Source organism: Artemia sp. Qi Xiang Cuo, chromosome 8, assembly GCF_049724085.1.
Source record: "Artemia sp. Qi Xiang Cuo chromosome 8, ASM4972408v1, whole genome shotgun sequence".
Taxonomy (NCBI): domain Eukaryota; kingdom Metazoa; phylum Arthropoda; class Branchiopoda; order Anostraca; family Artemiidae; genus Artemia; species Artemia sp. Qi Xiang Cuo.
This window is the reverse complement of record NC_142801.1, coordinates 34,363,201-34,384,215: the sequence shown is the minus strand read 5'-3', so window position 1 is coordinate 34,384,215 and position 21,015 is coordinate 34,363,201. Positions and strand designations below refer to the sequence as shown.

At 35.9% G+C, this 21,015-nt stretch overlaps 1 protein-coding gene across 1 annotated transcript in view; it reads left to right on the top strand.

Moving 5' to 3' along the window:
* The window catches only part of LOC148949349 (protein sly1 homolog), a 204,263-nt gene that overhangs the window by 4,976 nt on the left and 178,272 nt on the right, over positions 1 to 21,015 (top strand). The window contains exon 2 of the mRNA XM_089093385.1: positions 10,900 to 11,050. Coding sequence (XP_088949511.1) covers positions 10,900 to 11,050 — 151 coding nt within the window. The remainder of the gene's footprint in view (positions 1 to 10,899; positions 11,051 to 21,015) is intronic.

Here is a 21,015-nt window from a genome sequence, read left to right as displayed (position 1 = left end):
CACTGCCCTTTATAGGGAGAAGGAATGGAGGTAGGTACTTCAAAATACCTCCTTGGGACTTACTTGGACTCCCTGGGACTTTAGTCTGTAGACCCATCCCCAAAAGTTCCATATTCCTAACCTTACCTCTTTCCAAGATATCAGAAGCAACGCTGTAGCGTTACCTATAGTAAAGGCCATACAGCTCTAATGATTTATTATTTTTTTTTTTCCCCAGAGACACTTCATATGGAAGGGGTTGTCGTAGAAACTTCAAAGGGGGCTCATTCGATTGGAAATCGAGAGTTCTAGTGCCCTTTTAATAGTCGAAAGTGATTGGAGGGCAACTAGCCCCCCCCCCCCTCCACGCCCATCATTCTCCCAGATACATCCAATCAAAATTTTAAAATGACGATTGTGTTCAGCGTAGTTGATTTCCAGATAGAAAATATATTTTTGATGAGAACACTCCCCCACAACCCACAGGGCAAGGGTTATAAGTTATGCCCTGGGGGCATATAAGGTTTTTATAGAAGGCGTTGTTGTAGAAACTTCAAAACAGGCTCATTCAATTGGAAATTAAAGAGCTAGTGCCCTTTTTAATAGTCGAAAGTGATTAGAGTGTAACTAGGCGCCTCCCCCCCCCCACGCCCATCATTTCCCCAAACGCATCCAATAAAAATTTTGAGATAGCCATTTTGTTCAGTGTAGTTGATTTCCAGATAGAAAATATATTTTTGAGCAGGAAACTCCCCCAGAGCCCTCAGGGCAATGGCTTTAGGTTATGCCCTGGGGGTATATAAGGTTTTTATAGAAGGCGTTGTCGTAGAAACTTCAAAACAGGCTCATTCGATTGGAAATTAAAGGGTTAGTGCCCTTTTTAATAGTTGAAAATGATTGGAGGGCAACTACACCCTCCCCACGCCCATCATTCCCCCAAAAATATCCAATCAAAAATTTGAGATAGCCATTTTGTTCAGCGTTGTTGATTTCCTGATAGAAAATTTATTCTTTAGGAGGAAACTCCCCCACACCCCTCAGGACAAGAGTTTTAAGTTATGCCCTGGGGGCATATAAGGTTTTTATAGAAGGCGTTGTCATAGAAACTTCAAAACATGCTCATTCGATTGGAAATTAAAAGGCTAGTGCCCTTTTTAATAGTCGAAAGTGATTGGAGTGCAACTAGCCCCCCCCCCCCCCATGCCCATCATTTTTCCAAACACATCCAATCAAAATTCTGAGATAGCTATTTTGTTCAGCGTAGTTGATTTACAGATAGAAAATATGTTTTTGAGGAGGACACTCCCCCAGAACCTTCAGGGCAAGGGTTTTAGGATATGCCCGGGGGGCATATAAGGTTTTTATAGAAGGCGTTGTTGTAGAAACTTCAAAAAAGGCTCATTTGATAGGAAATTCAAAGGGATAGTGCCATTCTTAATAGTCGAAAGTGATTGGAGGACAACTAGCCCCCCCCCCGGCCCATCATTCCCCCAAACACATCCAATAAAAATTTTGAGATAGCCATTTTGTTCAGCGTAGTTGATTTTCAGCGTGAAAATATTTTTTTAAGGAGTACACTACCCCACAACCCTCAGGGCAAGAATTTGAATTTATGCCCGTGGGGCTTAGAAGGTTTTTATAGCAGGTGTTGTTGTAGAAACTTCAAAAAAGGCTCAGTCGATTGGAACTTCAAAGGGCTAGTATCCTTTTTTATCGTCAAAAGTGATTGGAGGGCAACTAGCCACCCCCCTATGCCCATCAGTCCCTCCAACATATCCAATCAAAATTTTGAGATACCCATTTTTGTTCAGCATAGTTGATTTCCAGTTTGAAAATATATTTTTGAGGTGGAAACTCCCCCACAACCCTCACGGCAAGGGTTTTAAGTTATGCCCTGGGGGCATATAAAGTTTTTTATAGAAGGCGTTGTCATAGAAACTTCACAACAGGCACATTCGATTGGAAATTCAAAGGGCTAGTGCCCGTTTTAATAGTCGAAAGTGATTGGAGGGCAACTAGCCCCCCCCCAACCGCCCATCATTCCCCAAAATACATCATATGAAACTTTTGAGATAGCCATCTTGTTCAGTTTAGCTGATTTCCAAATAATAAATAGGTTTTTGAAAAGGAAACTTTCCCAAAATCATCGCAGCAAGTGGTTTAAGCTATTCCCTGGAGGCATATGAGGTTTTTATAGAAGTCGCTTTCTTAGAAACTTCAAAAAAGGCTCATTCGATTGGAAATTCCGAGGGCTAGTGCCCTTTATAATAGTCGAAAGTGATTTAAGGTCAACTAACCCCGCTCTCACGCCCACCTTTCCCCAAACATATCCAATCGAAATTTTAAGACAGCCATTTTATTAAACGTAGTTTTAAGTTCTGGAAAGTAGGTCTTTGAGGATTACAAATCCTCCAAAGCCATTAGGGCAAGGGTTGTAATTTAAGGATTCTCCGAATCCTTGATATTATTTCCTGTGGAAGGGATGCTTGTATAAACTTTAGAGAAGGCTCATTTGATTGAAAATTGAAAGTTCTTGTTCACTTTTTAAGAGTCAAAAGAGATTGAAGGGTAACTAGCCCCTCTCCCTTCTCCACGCCCTAAATGCATCAGATACAAATTTTGAGATAGACATTATGTTAAAATAGTTCAAAGTTCTGATAACAAAAAAATCCGTTGTCAACACAGCCCACCAGGGCTCAGGGGTAGGCGTTGTAAGTTATGCCCTGGGGCAAATCTATTATAATTATCCAATTATAAGGTTAAAATACATACTCTGTGATAGATGCAAAATTGATTTGGCACACAAATTCCTATTAAGGTCAATTCCAAACAGTCGTCATCACTTTGTGTCAGCAAGTGAAATGGTCTAAACCCCCTTATTGGACCTATTTTATCAATCCATTCATTGTTGTCAATCGCTGTCCACAAGTTATGCAAGCTGTCTATTGTTCATATATAAGGTTTTTATCAAAGAGGTAATCGTATAGACTTTGAAAAAAGCCTCATTCGATTTAAATTGAAAGTTCTAGATCCGTTTTTTAAAGTCAAGAATAATCAGACAGTAAGCATCCCCCCCCCCCCATGCCATGATAACTTGAAAATTTTTGCAATCAAAAACGAACAAAAATTAATTAAAAAAAAACTTTCTGAAAAATAAGTTTTTCAAAAAAAAGTAAAGGCTATTTTAAACTTAAGCTCAGCAGATACAAATACCTGTTAAAATTCAAACTCAAAATGACCAGAAATTACTAAAGAATAAATGAAACCCAAAACAAACAGAAATTAAATAAACGATCATAGCAAAAACATACAACAAGTAAAAACATAAATGAATAAATAGTTCTTTAAGGGAGTAATGCTTAGATTGAATATGAAAGTTAAGCTTAAAACGAAAAAAAATATTCTGCTATTAAAGTATAAATGAAACTTAGAACGAACAGAAATTAAATAAACAATCAATGCGAACAAACATACAATATATATTAATGTAAATGAATAAATAAATCTTAAAACGAGTGAAACTTAATTAATATGCAAATCAAGTTTGAATCAAATAAAAATAACTACAAACAAGAGTTTGGGTATCGCCTCACTGTAGAAGCCTAAAACCTACTGCGTCATTGGCGCTTTACTGAAAACGAATTATATTACAAATGTTTTCTTTTGTACTTACTATTGAAAATAAATGTTAAAATTACAGTAAAATTTTGAATTGATGAGCTTTTAGCAATTAATATCATTATGCATCAAATATGCAGTTTAATTTATTAGTTCTTTTCAAGATTGGTCAAGACAAATATAGTTTCACTAAAAGCAAAATTTGGATACTGCCCCCTTCCTTAACTGTAAAAACCTAAGCCTTCTGCGTCATTGGTGCTTCACTGAAAACGAATTACTCGTATAGTACAAATTTATTATTTTCCAGTTCCTACAGCATTGAAAATGAAAATAAAAATTACAGTGAAAAAAAATCTTGAACTGATGGATCTTTCAACAATTAATATCTCTAATATTCAATTTGATTTTGTTCATACTTTCCAAGACTGTTCAAGACTCATATAGTTTTGCCATTTTTTTTTAACTTTACCATTTTTTGTAACTAATCGTGTTAGTTTGTTATGAAAACTTTCTATGGCTTGTAGGCATTTCTATTTGAGCGGAAAACTACACCTCAAACTTTGTGGAACATGCATTTTCTTGTATGAAACACCAGTTTCGGAGTGTTCAACCACTCGCAAGCAAGTGCCATTGGTATTTTTGAATCCACATGGTCAATTTAGAGGGTGGAGGGTAAGCTAATTCTTGTAGCTTTCCCATTCTGTCATGGTATGGTTCACATATTCCACACCTGGCATCCAGACTATCACATAATCTACCAAGCATACAACTACCCCAAATCAGTATCAATAAATAAACGAAACCCAAAACAAACAAAAATTAAAATAAATATTAGAGTCAAACTCAAAACGAGCCTAAATTAATTTGAGTAGGGTTCAAAACCCCTTTGCTTTCTAAAAGCCAGAATATAATTTGTACTTTACTGAAGAAAAATTCAAATGAGTTTACTGAAAGAAATTGTGCATTTACAATTTAATATATCTGTGCTTATATTTATTCCCTAAAATCTTAATTAATTTTTGATTTCTTAAAGTTACAAAAGTGAAAATATTTCAAAGAATTGTTTTCAGTAAAGCGCCAATGACGCAGTAGGTTTTAGGCTTTTACGGTGAGACGATACCCAAATTCTTGGTTGTATTGATGTTTATTCGATTCAAACTTGATTTGCATATTCAATTTAAGGTTCAGTTATTTTAAGATTTACTTATTCATTTACATTAAAATATAGTGTATGTTTATTTGCATTGATTGTTATTTAATTTCATCTCGTTTTAAGCTTCATTTATTCTTTAATAGCAAACTATTTTTTTTCGTTTGAAGCTTGATTTTCATGTTCAATCTAAGCATTAATCGCTTTAAGATCTATTTATTCCTTTATATAATTATTTGTTTTATGTTTTTTGCTAAGATTGTTTATTTAATTTTTGTTCATTTTAGGTTTCATTTATTCTTTAATAGTAATTTCTGGTCGTTTTGAGTTTGAATTTTAACAGTTGTATGTATCTCCTGAGCTTAAGTTTAAAATGACCTTTACTTTTCTTTGAAAAACTTATTTTTCGGAAAGTTTTTTAATTAATATTGAAAAGTAGCTAAAAATAGTGAATTTTTTTTTAGTTAATATTGAACAGTTCATATAGTTGCCCTACAAATAAAGTGAACATACCCCTCAGAGCTGTATTCAGGATTTTTTTTTTTGGGGGGGGGGGGGTGTTTTACAAAAGGATTTATTTATTTAATTTTTTTGGGGGGGGGGGGGGTACACAAAAAAATCCTAAAAAATGTATAAAAAAAAATTGTTTACATTCATTTTGTTACATTCTTACTAGTCAGACAAACTTTTTTTTTTGGGGGGGGGCGGGGTGGGTTAAAACCCCCTAATCCCTGCTGGATATGGTCATGATGTCCCTAATTGTTGTTTTTTATGCTCCTTCTGAATATAGTAATCACGTTTTTTGCAGGTTCACTTTTAAACCCCTTTAGGACCCTTCAAAATAATAATTTCATTCTATATTTTTTGGATATGAAAAAGGGTTATAACATCTGTTTCAAACTTACTATTTCATTATAAATCTATTTTGTAAAAGTTATATAATTCACCAGTATTAATTTGTCAAGATTAAGTTGAATAAAAATTCAAAACAAATCCAACATGTTTTCTTGTTATTCTGTTGCTGCTTATAAGCTGCCTTTTCACATATATGTCAAAAAATATCAAAGCTGCTTACAGAAATATGGCAGATTGAAAAATAGAGAAATTGTTCTGAGTTTTGTATCCAACTTAATTGTGACAAATCAATGCTTGCAGGTTATGGGACTTTAAGAAAATGGATTTTACAATGAAATAGTAAGTTTGAAACCAGTATTTTTTAATCCTTTTTATACCAAAAAATATACAAAGAAATCATCATTTTCAAGGGTCCAAAAAAGACCTAAAACTGAATTTGAAAGAAAAGCAATTATTATATTCAGAAAGAGGATAAAAATGACATCTAGTGGTTCTTTCATTTTATTTGTAGGTCAATAATATGAACTGCTCAATATTTACCTAGTGTTTCACTTACAAGTCAAATTTAAAACTCTCAATTTACCCTAAAGAGACATATAATTCCTTACCTTTTAGAAAATAGGGCCGTTAATTCTTATTTTTCAATATGCAGAATAATCTTTACCCCCACCCCCTAATGTGCAAATATATAGTCCAAATTTGCTTCTACAGTATTACATTTTCATCATATTTTGTTATATTTCATCAGAATTGGTCAGAGAAATAGATTCTACTTAGATGAAGAACTTAACATAGGCCGTATAACATATAAGTACCATTCTTTGCTCTGGAAATTACTTTAAAATATTCTAAAGTGCTTGCTTAGGTATAAACATAGAATTAGGGCTGTTGAGAAAGAAACATGTTGAGAAACCCTTTTATATTTCATAATATGCAAAATTTTTATAGTTAACACATTTTGACTACAATTCCACTAAACTTTACTGTCCACCCCCTAATATGCAAATAAATAGCCCAAATTTTCATATTTCTCAAGCATTTTGCTATGTGCCACTCTTGTTTCAATGTCTGGACCCATATATTGAACAACAGTAACAAAATCAAAAAATGGAAAACACTTGGGAAGTATATAATTTGGGCTATATATTTGCACATTAGGGGGGGGGGGTGTAAAGTATAGTTGAACTATAGTCAAAATTTGTTAACTACCGTACAAATTTTCTACATATTACAAAGTAAGAATTGTTTTCTTAACATGCTCCCTTTTCAATAGACCCAATTCTAGGCTTATACCCTTGCTTATATCATCTTTATACGTGAATTGGTTCCATTTACCCCCTTCCTCTCATTTGCAAATACTTATCCCAAATTATATATTTTTGATAGTATAACTCTTTGTTTCTTATTAATTTAACAGCAGGGAGTAAACAAGCAGCAGGAAGAAGATGAAAAACTAAACGTTTGGGTAAATATGTAGTGGCTTGCCACATCCAAAAGGAAGCATGTTGAATAGATAAAAGCAATACCATTAGATTCCTAATTTTATGGTATGCCCTATTTCTAAATATCATGGATATTTTTCTGGTAGTGCATCCTTCGCCCTGTTGGTCCCAGATATAACCCTAGGAATATATAAAAAGCTAAAAAAAAACCCACTAAAACAGAGAGATTCTTACTTTATAATTTGCATCATGTTTCTATTAATCAGCTTTCTTGTTTTCTTCTATTATTATCCACTTTTTAAATATAGTAAATCTTGATAAAGGTAAAATTGGAGCTTAGGAGCTATCCCAAAGAAAACATTATAAAAATGAAATAACAGTATTAGATTCCTTATTTTATGCTATTTCTAAATATCATGGTTGTTTTTTTTTATAATGCACCCCCACCCCTGATGGTCCAATAGCTCTAGGATGTATAAAAAAAAATTAAAGAAAACAGCAAATGGTAAAACTGGATGAGAGCAGCTCTTTTGTAGGAAACACTATAAAACAAAGTAGAACTTTTAGGACAAAGTAGAGTAGAACTTTTTGATTTCTTATTTTATTCTATTTTACAATATAATAATTGGGGTTCGGTTAATGCACCCCTCCCCCCGATGGTCCCAGATATAGCCTTAGGATAGACAAAGAAATAGAAAAAATAAACAAAAATATTGAAATTCTGGGCTTATAATATGCAGCAATTTTCTATCACTCAGTTTATCATGTTCCCTTCCATTGTTATCCACACATTTGATCATTTCAAATAATATTTTTATTTGCAATTCCATCATGACTGCTCTGGCAAAATTGGATTTCATCAAGTCAAGAATACAGCTACCATTCTACAAAACATTAAATGATGAAAAACAGGAAATAAATTTTTTATTTGGGCTGTATATGGGACCATCAGTGGGAAGGTGCATTGTCAAAAAAACAATCATGATGTTTGGAAAGAGACTAAAATAAGGAATCTAATGATATTACATTTTAGAAGTATCAGGCAAGCTGCTAAACTAAAGTTTTATCATATTTTTGGCTAGTTCCAAATGTTCTATGGGGTTGCAAGATTATTTTGATCTTTTTGATAGAAATTTATTTTGATGCTTTGCCTATTGCAATTAGCTCTTTTGAATACAGGTTAAATTTTCCAAGCATATTATTAGTTAAGGGTGTATTCTTGTAGCTATACAAGGACAATTTTAACTTTACTTATAGTTAATAGTAGAGTCCAACCAAAAGGACATTTCTAGCTTGATCCTGATATTTAAAGTTACTGTCCAGTCTTAGACACAGGATCTGTCAGTTAGAACAAAGTATTTCAATAGTAGATCAACTTAAGAATTGGCATATTCAATCACAGAGAAGTATTGTGAAGGATAATAATGGTACTCAACTAGGGTATTCAATAAGCTTAATTCTTGCTTAATCTTAAATGTCAAAAAAAAGAGGTTAGTACATGGTCACTTCTAAAGAAAACAAGCTTCTAAATATATTTCTGACAATGACCCCTCTCCCCCTGATGGTCTCAGGTTTAAAAAATAGGTTTTCCCTAGTATATCTATACAAAAATAAAATAAAAACAAAGAAGTTCTTACTTCAAAATATGCATTATGTCTCTATTAATCCGATTATCATGTTTCCTTCCATTGTTATCTATATATTAAGATTATTTTTAAATGATATTCAATATCCAACTGATCTTAAATTCTTTTGCAATCAGATAGGATAAATGCTTTTTGTGGGTAAAAAAACAAACAAAAAACAATAAACTAATTTAACAAAGAAATGTAAAGCATCAAGAGATACAAAATAAAGGAACAGTGTATTATTTATGGATAAATTTGGGACCATAAGGGGGGGTGGTGGTGCATTGTCAGAAAAGCAATCAGGATATTTGGAGAAAGCATAAGATAAGGAATCTAATGGTAAGTTTTCTTAGTTCGTATTATATTTTAAAAGTCAGCAAACTAGCATCAAGTAAATAAAGGGTAATGTGACACCCATGTATTACAATTCGTTTGCGAAAATCTGAACCTTGTAGTTAAAAAAAGATGAAGAATGAACACGAAAAAACCAAAGAACTGGTTCTGCAATAGCCTACAATGAGATACCAAGCTTGGAGCATTTTTAGTCAGCATAGACCAAAGAAGTTACCAGATTTTGAATATTTTCAGTCAACCTAGACCGAAAGCAACTACAATTCTTATAACATGTATGATGAGCCTAGATTGAAAGGAACTACTGGACTTGGAATCTTTTTCATGTTTTGAACTCAACCTTTGGCTTCCCAAACCAGATGAAGCAGCATTACAGGACTTAAGATACTTTTTATGATTCATCTGTTTTCTTATTTTATTAAAAAATTACAGTGCATGTACCATGTTTCCATGTTCCAAGGGTATAAGTTCGCAAAATACATTTGATGTTGAATTGAAACCTGTAAAATATATATCCGTTTGTTAATGGAACTTCAACACTCTACAGTTTGTTCTAAAATGGGATAGGTGTGAAAAATTGTATTTTATCTGATTGGCTTGGAACTGGCAGGGTAAGCTGTTTATCTTTTTCCAAGGGCTCCTCAAAACACAAAAGTCGAGAATCATAGGACTTAAGCTCATGAAACTTGCCAAAATCCTTGAAATTGGCCCTTTTATGTAAACCTAAGCTTGCCATTCAACTACTATGATATGTGATAACATTCAATAGAAAATAAGAAAGTTGAAAGTTTAAAAATGCAAGCTCTTTTGGTTGCTCAGCCAGATGACTTCAAAGTGGAAACAATACAGCTAAACGTTCTTTGGAAAAATCTCACCCCAGCCATCCAACCGACTCTGGACTTACACCTTTTCAAAGTCCAGTATACAAAACTTTGGAGATGCTGTGTGACAGTGAATAAAATCCTGACCCCATGTAAAAGCCAGTTCATTCTATGCTACAGACTGACTTCGTGGACGTCGGAAAGCAGGGCATGTCACACCTTGTTTGAACTGTGGTCATACACAAATTTTTAATATACATGATTGTAGGACCCAACCAGACCAGTAGCCCCTTCAACACCCCTCCCTCTTCTAGTGCTTATTTTTTAGCAGAAAGGTAGGTATGTTGCATATTGTTTGAACTGGAAAAATGCAAGGATTTTCAATCTGTGTGGTTAGTGGATCAAGTGAACCAATGGACCTTCCAATAAGTTCCTTATAAACTTTCTAGACACGAGGTAGGCACCGGACATCTTTTTTGAACCGAAATCATGATAGGATTTTTAATCTATACGGTTAGAGAACCTAATTACGCCAGTGACCCTTCCCAACACCCCCAAATACCCACCTCAGGGAAAACATAAGACCGAAATCTAGTTATGTTAAAGCTTTCATTCTTTAACATTCTTTGTTAAAGCTTTCTGCAGAAAGATATGCAGTATTTTTTTTTCCATATCCAAGTCCTGTCTACTTTCTCCAAGAAAGTGTATGGATCCACTTTTGTCCCAATTGATACTCTCAAGACTGTGTTTAAAGAAATGATCCTTAAGAAATATTTATAATTCTGTATAAAGACATTAAGCTCAATTTTTTTTCTGAGACAACAACACTGAACTGACTCAGAGATACATCTATTTAAACACATATATCATTACAACAAAACAGAATATGATAGGTAGCATTAATAGAATGACGGAATAAAAGGATGGGATAATAAAAACAAAAGTACTGTTGTGCATGCCTGACTTGAATGAATAATCAACGCTCTATATGGGCTTTATAAATTCAAGTCCCTTTTATTTTTATACTTACTTAATTTATTTATTTATATTTACAGACATGCTTAAAGAAATGCTGAACTTCAATAAGCCTCTCACAAACAAAGTCTATGATTGGAAGATGCTCATATATGACCAGTTCTCTCAAGAAATAATTGCAAATTTATTCCTTCAAAAAGAACTTAATGAAATGGGTGTCTTGATGCACACGTAAGTGGAAAGTAGGAAACTTTCAAGTTTTTTCCATTTTATTTTTGAAATAATTATTCTCTTTTGATTTTTTTAAAGAATTTTATTGTTTTCAAACATAATAAAAGCACAAATAACTGGGATCACACGAATCTTGTACTGTATATGACCAATTTAATCAATACATAATTTTCAGATTTATTTCCACAAGCAGGCCTAAACAAAATCAGTGTTATCTTTTCTTTATGTACTACTCTTATAAAAAAGTTGCCTTCCTCCTTTTGCTGCAGAGTAATTCTTTGTCTTTTGCACAAACATACTCTAAAGTATGTGATCTGTCATATTTATATGACATACCTCATTTCTGTGCAGAACACTTCATTTATTGCAATTTATTTTCAAGTGTCTTCTTGTTCTTTGCCTTGCATTTCCCAAAAATATATTCTGAATAGATGACTTTTTTGGTGCGCGTGTAACTGAACCACCGTGTAACTGAACCACAAGCAACTTAACTCCTGTAACTGAACCACCGTGTAACTGAACCACCGTGCAACTGAACCCCTGTATAACCGATCCCCCGTGCAACTGAACCCTCGTGTAACTGTACCACCGGGCAACTGACCCCATTTAACCAAACCCTCGTGTAACTAAACCCCCGTGCAACTCAATCATATTTAACTGAAACCCCATGTAACTAAACCCCCATGTAACTGAACCCCCGTGGAACAGAACCACCGTACAACTGAACCACCGTGCAACTGAACTACCGTGCAACTGAACCACCGTGTAACTGAACCCTCGTGTAATTGAGCCATCATGTAACTGAACCACTGCACCGAAGCAGGTAATTAAACTTTTTCAAACCAAACGATAAACAACTACGAGCGTAGAAAATACCACAAAATGAAAACAACAAAATAAGCAAAGTGGTAAAAAAATTTACAATATCAAGGCGGTGAAAGCCGCCATTTACCCCCCCCCCCCCCTCCCGAATAAAACATCATTTAAGGAAAATACCCCACGGAAAATAACACCTCACGGAAAATACCCCCTCCCAGAAAATACCTACCCGTGGAAAATCCCCCCCCCTCCGCCAAAAAAACCTCTTGTGGTTGGCTAGTCTCCAATCACTTTCGGCTTATAAAAAAAGACTAGAAATGCCTGGAGATTATCAAACAATTTATACCTCCATACTCCTGTCGTCTCTCCTTTAGAGCTAATTCTGTATTTTGAAGGCTCAATGAGAGCTGAGATGTTTTGGCATCAAAATGCACCCTTTGAGATATCTCCCTCTCTTCCTAGCTACAAAACAATCAGATAACCCCATTGCAGTTTTTCAGTTCCATTTTAAGTTTTTTTTTTTATTATTTGTCTATTGCTTACAGATAGTATTTGTCATTGGGAAACATACGGAAATTTTTTGTGTGGGGGTTTTCTGGAGGATCTTTCATGAGAAGAAAGTATTTGCACGGAGGGGGGGGGGGCAAGATTTACACATATATTCCTATTTCCCACTTCCCTTGTAACTTCTCAATTAAACTAAAAAATAACACAACTCAAAGAAGACTTTTAAATTTTGAAAACCATAATTTCCGCGAGGGGGGTATTTTCCAGGTGATGACGTTTCCGTCCGTGGAGGAGGGGACATTTTTGGCGGGGGAGGGGGGTAAACGCTTAGACCCGTAGAAAGGTACAGGATGAAGGGAACCCCAATTAACAGACATACAAACGAGAAATACATCTGGATTTAAGAGCTCATGATGTCCAATTTTCGCTGCTGCCGTATCAGCAAAACAGATCATTATCACAAACCCCTTGGATGGTAATGAAAAGTTTTAAAAAAGCAACGAATTCAAGCAAGGATAGGGACTAGAATGTTCCAATTTGCGTTTTACTCCATGTGCGTACAGCGGATGAGTCGCCCGAGAGTCCAGTTGCATGGGGGTTGAGTTGCACGGTGGTTCAGTTGCACGGTGGTTCAGTTGCACGGTGGTTCACTTGCACGGGGATTCAGTTGCATGGGGGTTCAGTTACACGGGGGTTGAGTTAAATGGGGTTGAGGTGCACGGGGCTAGAGTTGCACGAAGGTTCAGTTAAAGGGGGGTCTGTTGCATGAGAGTTCAGTTGCACGAGGGTTCAGTTGCACGAGGGTTCAGTTGTACGGGGGTTCAGTTGCACGGTGGTTCAATTTCACGGTTGTTCAGTTGTATGGTGGTTCAGTTGCACGGTGGTTCAGGGTGTTCAGTTACACGGTGGTTCAGTTACAATGTAACCGACTTTTTTTGTTTATTTTTGTGATTTTGCATCAAATATACACAAATTATACAGCTACTAGCACCAATGTAGTTGGACTATTGAAGCCCCTTTGGATGAGGTATCTTGAGATAGGGCTTGCTAATCTCTTTATCTTTTCCCTTTATAGAAGAACCTTCCTTGGTAGTGGCAAGGTGCCCACCATCCCACTCCATCAACTAGCTTAGACTGATACTCGTCCATCAAAAGAGAGGGGAGAGTCGCTCACAACTCGCTAGTCATCAGTTACAAATGGCACTATATATTCTGAGCCGGTACTAGCAATTGAAACGTCTTTCTCCCGCCTCAGATTACTCCTCAGGGATCTTTTTTTTTGTGCTGCAGTTGGTGTTTCGTGTTTTTTATAATAATATACAAAACGCCTTCAGCGGCTTAAAGCCATATATATCCCTAAAATCTAGGCGGTGAGCACTTGCTGTTGCAGTATTTATAGAGATAGAAAATCCGAATAGACGCTATAATTTACAGCTTTCATCAATTTTTCTCTAAGTTGGTAGTATGAACTAACTGTTGATGTGAAATAGGTAAAAAATGTAAAACCAAAAATCAGCAAGCTTTTGAATATAGACTTGGGTTATATTTAATCATTAGAGGGCAGGGGGATGAGATGCAGTTAAGTTGGAAGAACTCTGAGAATCTGATAAAATTTATATTTTCTGAAAATAATGAAGTAAAAAATTTGTTATTATAATGTTTAGTTCATAATAGGCCATAAAGTAAACTGAAATTCTTTTGTCTACCTACAAAACCACCTATTATATTTCCTTGGTTAAAATTATCTTAAAGTTAAAACCTTTTGAGTTTCAAATTGGACAAAATATCCTTTTTGGTGGAAATTGTTACACTTTCAGCCACTAATTTTTGGCAACTTAGGATGAGGGAAATTTTGGCAAACCTTAATGGGGATGATTCAGTATTATATTTTATTAGCTCCCTTTTTCGTGTTTTTCAAGGGATAAAAAAAAAAAAAAAAAAAAAAAAATCCGGGCAGTAAAGTCACTTGCATTGGAAGTTTTATGTTTTTTCTAGAAGGCACCTAACTTACAACTGATGCTTAGTGCATTCAAAACTATTACCAATGCTAAAAGTATTACCAAAATCACAGTATAAAAATAAATAAAAATTCGGTATTCACCATAAAAGCAACATCCTGTTAAATAAAATATACTTAAGTAGGTTCTTGTATATTTATTTGTCCCTAATCTACAGTCAAGGAATCAAGGACCTGAGTTTGGTTCTATTCAATTCAACTAAATGAACTCAAATTTAACATAACCAAGGTAACTTAATTTGAGAATAGTTTTATTACTACCGGTAATTTGATTCAGACAAAAAGTGCTAAGTATCTGATTAAAAGTCAGATCCTGACAAAGCAGAAGCGATTGAAATTGGTTCTTCATTGATGCAAAGTTGCAGTGATTGTTGATATTATTATTATTATTTATTTCTAACCCACACTGTACAGAGGTACAATACGTGGAGTATCACGAGTAAAAACACATAAAATGCAACACAAATCAATATATAAATCAAAGATTACCAGTTACAGAGTAACAAATAATAATTTAGAAGAAACTAAAACAAAAAAGAAATAACAAGAAAGGAGGGGGAAAAGAGGTAGAGAGAAAAAAAACTCACAACTTGCAGAATCTAATAAGCAGTAATATGAAGAAATATGGACACAAGCTGTCATTATTATTATCATTATTTGATTTTTACTCACTCTTTACAATACTAAAAAATGTAGAATGACCAAACAGAGAAAAACAACTAAACAAATAAAAGAAAAATAACTTACTGAAAAAACCTGATAAGGTGATGGTGCGCAGAAAAACGGATACAAGCAGTATTTGAAAGTTTTCTGTGTAGTGCTTCCAGTTTTTCAGTCATATTAGGAACAAGAAATTTATTAATAACTACCCGGTTTTTGGTCCAAGGTGGAAGAAACAACAAAAATTTACAAAATCTAAAATAATTAATCCGGATTCTTTTTAAACTCATTTTTCTTGAGAAGGGGAAAAATTTCAGAAGCACAAAGAATTGAATCGTCACAAAAAGTTGAGTTGGGCTTGGCCAACGTGAGTTTATTATATTTACCTCTATTGGCAACAATCTTAGCATATCCTAATTTAATTTTCATATTAATATCTGAGACTGTGCGCTGGCGCAAGCTCGGAAGACTTTTAGTAATTGAAATACCGAGCCATCGAAGAAAAGGTGGGCGTGAGAGGGGGGTCAATTACTCTTCACTCACTTTCAACTATTATAAAGGGCCATTTCAATTTCCAAACAAATGAGGCCTTTTTGAAATTTCTACAACAACTTTATATATAAACCTTATATGCCCCAGGGCATAACTTACAACCCTTGCACTGAGGACTCTGATGGGGGTATCATCATAACATATCTGATTTTATAAACTTCTACATACGCTAAACAGCATGTACATCTAACAGTTTTGATTGAATGTGTCTTGGAAAATGGGTGCGTGAGGGGGATTAAGAATCTTCCAATCCGTCTTGAAAACTAAAAAGGGCACTATCCACACGAGCCTTTAATTGAATTAGCCCTTTTTGAAGTGTAAACAACACCGCTTTTTATTAAAGCCTTACATGCTCCTAGGGCATAACTTACAACCCTCGCCCTGAGGGTTGTGGGGGGATGGGTTGTCATCCTTAAAGACCTAATTTCCAAAACTTTCAACCACGTTAAATAAAATGGCCATCTCAAAATTTTGATTGGATGTGTTTGGGGAAATAATGGGCGTAAGAGGGGCGGTAGTCGCTTTCCAATCACTTTTAACCATTAAAAATGGCACTAACCCTTTCAATTTACAATCAAAGAGCCCTTTTGAAGTTTCTACGACAGCACTTTCAATAAAAATCTTATATGCCCCCAGGACATATCTTGCAACCCTTGCCCTGAGGGCTGCGGGGGTTGTCATTCTCAAAGACCTAATTTCCATAACTTTCTACTACGTTGAACAAAATGGCTATCTGAAAATTTTGATTTGAATTGTTTTGGGGAATAATGAGCGTTAGAGGGGGGTTAATTACTGTCCAAACACTTTCGACTATTAAAAAGGTCGATTTAAATTTCCAATCAAATGAGCCCTTTTTGAAATTTCTACAAAAACTTTCTATATAAACCTTATATGCTACCAGGGCTTAACTTGCAACCCTTGCACTGAGGGCTCTGAGGGGGCTATCATCTTAAAAGACATAATTTCAAGAACTCTCAACTACGTTCAACAAAATGAATATCTCAAAATTTTGATTGGATGCGTTTGGGAAAATGGTGGGCGTGAGAGGGGTGTTAGTCGCTCTCTAATCATTTTCAGCTATTAAAAAATGCACTAGACCTTTCAATTAACAATTGAATGAGCCCTTTTGAAGTTTCTACGACAACGCTTTCATTAAAAACCTTATATGCCCCCAGGGCATAACTTACAACCCTTGCCCCGAAGGCTCTGGAGGGGGGGGGAGGTTGCCATTCTTAAGGACCTAATTTCCAAAACTTTCAACTACGTTGAACAAAATGGCTATATAAAATTTTGATTGGATGTGTTTGGGGAAAAGGTGGGCCTAAGAGGGGGGTCAATTGCTCTCCACTCAGTGTTGGCTATTAAAAAAGTCAATTTCAATTTCCAAACCAATGAGCCCTTTTTAACATTTCTATAATAACTTTCTATATAAGCCTTAAATGACCCTAGGGAATAACTTACAACCCTTGCACCGATGATTCTGATGAAGTTATCCTCCTAAAAGACCTAAGTTCCTGAACCTTTAACAACTTTGAACAAAATGAATACCTCAAAATTTCGAGTGCATGTTTTGGGAAATGGTGGGCATGAGAGGGGTGTTAGTTTCCCTTCAATCATTTTTGACTATTAAAGGGGCACTAGGCTTTTCAATTTTCAATTGAATGAGCCCTTTTTGATGTTTTTACAACATCGCTTTCTATAATAACCTTACATGCTCCCAGGGCATAACTTACAATCCTTGCCCTGAGGGCTGTGGGGGGATGGTTTGTCATCCTTAAAGACCTAATTTCCAGAACTTTCAACTACGTTGAATAAAATGGCTATCTAAAAATTTTGATTGGATGTGCTTCGGGAAAAGGTAGGCGCGAGAGGGGGTTAGTAGCCCTCAAATCACTTTCGACTATTAAAAAGGGCACTAGCCTTTTGAATATCCAATTGAATGAGCCCCTTTTGAAGTTTCTACGAAAAAGATTTCAGTAAACACCTTATATGCCCCCAGGGCATAACTTATAACCCTTGCCCTGAAGACTGTGGGGGGATTGTCCTGCTTAAAGGTATAATTTCCTGAACTTTAAACTACGTGGAAAATTATGGATATCTCAAAATTTTGATAGGATGTTTTTGTAGAAGTGGTGGACGTGTAAGGGGTGTTAGTTGCCTTTCGATAACTTTCGAATATTAAAATAGACTCTAGCCATTTCAATTTAACCCTTGCCCTGAGGGCTGTGGGGGAGTGTCCTGCTCAAAAACATAATTTATATCTGGAAATCAACAATGCTGAACAAAATGGATATCTAAAAATTTTGATTGGATGTGTTTGGGGAAAATGTGGGCGAGAGAGGGGAGTTAGTTGCCCTCGACTATTAAAAATGGCACTAGACCTTTGAATTTCCAATCGAATGAGCCCTTTTTCAAGTTTCTACGACAAAGATTTCTATAAAAACTTCTATGCCCCCAGGGCACAACTTATAACCATTGCCCTGAAGACCATGGGGGGAGTGTCCGGCTCAAAGGTATAATTTGCTGAACTTTAAACTACGTGGAGCAAAATGGCTACCTAAAAATTTTGATTGGATGTGTGAGAATGGTGGGTGTGAGAGGGCCATTAGTCGCTCTCCAATCACTTTCAACTATTAAAATGGCACTAGCCCTTTCAATTTCCAGTTGAATGAATCCTTTTGAAGTTTCTACGACAACACTTTCAATAAAAATCTTATATGCCCCCAGGGCATAACTTACAACCCTTAGCCTGAGGGCTGTGGAGGGGGGGGGGGAGAGGGGGTGTCATCCTTAAAGACCTAATTTCCAAAAATAAATTTCAACAATGTTGAACAAAATGGCTATCTAAAAATTTTGATTGGATATGTTTGGGGAAAAGGTGGGCGTGAGAGGGGGGGTCAATTACTCTCCACTCACTTTCGACTATTAAAAAGGACAATTTCAATTTCCAAACAAATGAGCCCTTTTGAAATTTCTACAAAAACTTTCAATATGAACCTTATATGCCCACCAGGGCTTAACTTGCAACCCTTGCACTGAGGGCTCTGAGGGGGATATCATCCTAAAAGACCTAATTTCCAGAACGTTCGACTACGTTGAACAAAATGGATATCTCAAAATTTTGATTGGATGTGTTTGTGGAAATGGTGGGCGTGAGGGGGGGTTAGTTGCCCTTTAATCACTTTCGACTATTAAAAGGGCACAAGTCCTTTAAATTTCCAACTGAATGAGCCCTTTTTCATGCTTATACAACATCGCTTTCTATAAAAGCCTTACATGCTCCCGGGGCATAACTTACAACCCTTGCCCTGAGGGTTGTGGGGGGATGGGTTGTCATCCTTAAAGACCTAATTTCCAAAACTTTCCACTACGTTAAATAAGACGGCTATCTCAAAATTTTTATTGGATGTGTTTGGGGAAATAATGGGCGTAAGAGGGGCGGTAGTCGCTTTCCAATCACTTTTAACCATTAAAAATGGCACTAACCCTTTCAATTTACAATCAAAGAGCCCTTTTGAAGTTTCTACGACAGCACTTTCAATAAAAATCTTATATGCCCCCAGGACATATCTTGCAACCCTTGCCCTGAGGGCTGCGGGGGTTGTCATTCTCAAAGACCTAATTTCCAGAACTTTCTACTACGTTGAACAAAATGGCTATCTGAAAATTTTGATTGGATGTTTTTGGGGAAATGGTGGGCGTGAGAGGGGGGTTAATCACTCTCCACTCACTATCGACTATTAAAAAGGGCAATTTCAATTTTCAATCAAATGAGCCCTTTTTGAAACTTCTACAACAACTTTCTATATAAACTTTATTTGCCCCCAGGGCTTAACTTGCAACCCTTGCACTGAGGGCTCTGAGGGGGCTATCATCTTAAAAGACATAATTTCAAGAACTTTCAAATACGTTGAAAAAAATGGATATCTCAAAATTTTGATTGGATGTATTTGGGAAAATGGTGGGCGTGAGAGGGGCGTTAGTCGCTCTCCAATCACTTTCAACTATTAAAAAAGGCACTAGCGCTTTCAATTTCCAACTGAATGAACCCTTTTGAAGTTTCTACAACAACGCTTTCAATAAAAACCTTATATGCCCCCAGGACATAACTTACAACCCTTGCCCTGAAGGCTGTGGGTGGGGGGGTTGTCATCCTTAAAGACCTAATTTCCAAAACTTTGAACTACGTTGAACAAAATTGCTATCTAAAAATTTTGATTGAATGTGTTTGGGGAAAAGGTGGGCGTGAGAGGGGGGTCAATTACTCTCCATTCACTTTCGACTATTAAAAAGGGCAATTTCAATTTCAAAACCAATGAACCCTTTTTGAAGCTTCTACAACAACTTTCTATATAAACTTTATATGCCCCCAGGTAATAACTTACAGCCCTTGGACTGATGGCTCTGAGGGGTTTATCATCCTAAAAGACCTAATTTCCAGAACTTTTGACTACGTTGAACAAAATGGATATCTCAAAATTTTGATTGGATGTGTTTGGGAAAATGGTGGGCATGATAGGGGGTTATTTGCCCTTCAATCACTTTCGACTATTAAATGGGCACTAGCCCTTTCAATTTTCAATTGAATGAGCCCTTTTTGATGTTTTAACAACATCGCTTTCTATCAAAACCTTACATGCTCCCAGGGCATAATTTACAACCCTTGCCCTGAGGGTTGTGGGGGGGGATGGGTTGTCATCCTTAAAGACCTAATTTCCAAAACTTTCAACAACGTTGAATAAAATGACCTTCTAAAACTTTTTATTGAACGTTTTTTGGGCAAAGGTAGGCGTGTGAGGGAAGTTAGTTGCCCACCAATCACTTTTGAGTATTAAAAAGGGCACTAGCCCTTTAAATTTAACCCTTGCCCTGAGGGCTGTGGGGGAGTGTCCTCCTCAAAAACATAATTTCTATCTAGAAATCAACAACGCTGAACAAAATGGCTATCTAAAAATTTTGATTGAATATGTTTGGGGAAAAAGTGGGCGAGAGAGGGGGGTTAGTTGCCCTCGACTATTAAAAAGGGCACTAGACCTTTGAATTTCCAATCGAATGAGCCCTTTTTCAAGTTTTTACGACAAAGATTTCTATAAAAACTTCTATGCCCCCAGGGCATAACTTATAACCATTGCCTTGAAGACCATAGGGGGAGTTTCCTGCTCAAAGGTATAATCTCCGGAACTTTAAACTGCGTGGAACAAAATGGTTATCTCAAAATTTTGATTGTATTTCTTTGGGGAAATGGTGGGCGTGGAAGGGGTGTTAGTTGCCTTCTAATTACTTTTTACTATTAAAGAGGGCACTACCTATTTCAATTTCGAATCGAATGAACCGTTTTTGAAGTTTCTACGACAACGCGTTCTATAAAAACCTTATATGCTCCCAGGGCCTAACTTACAACCCTTGTCCT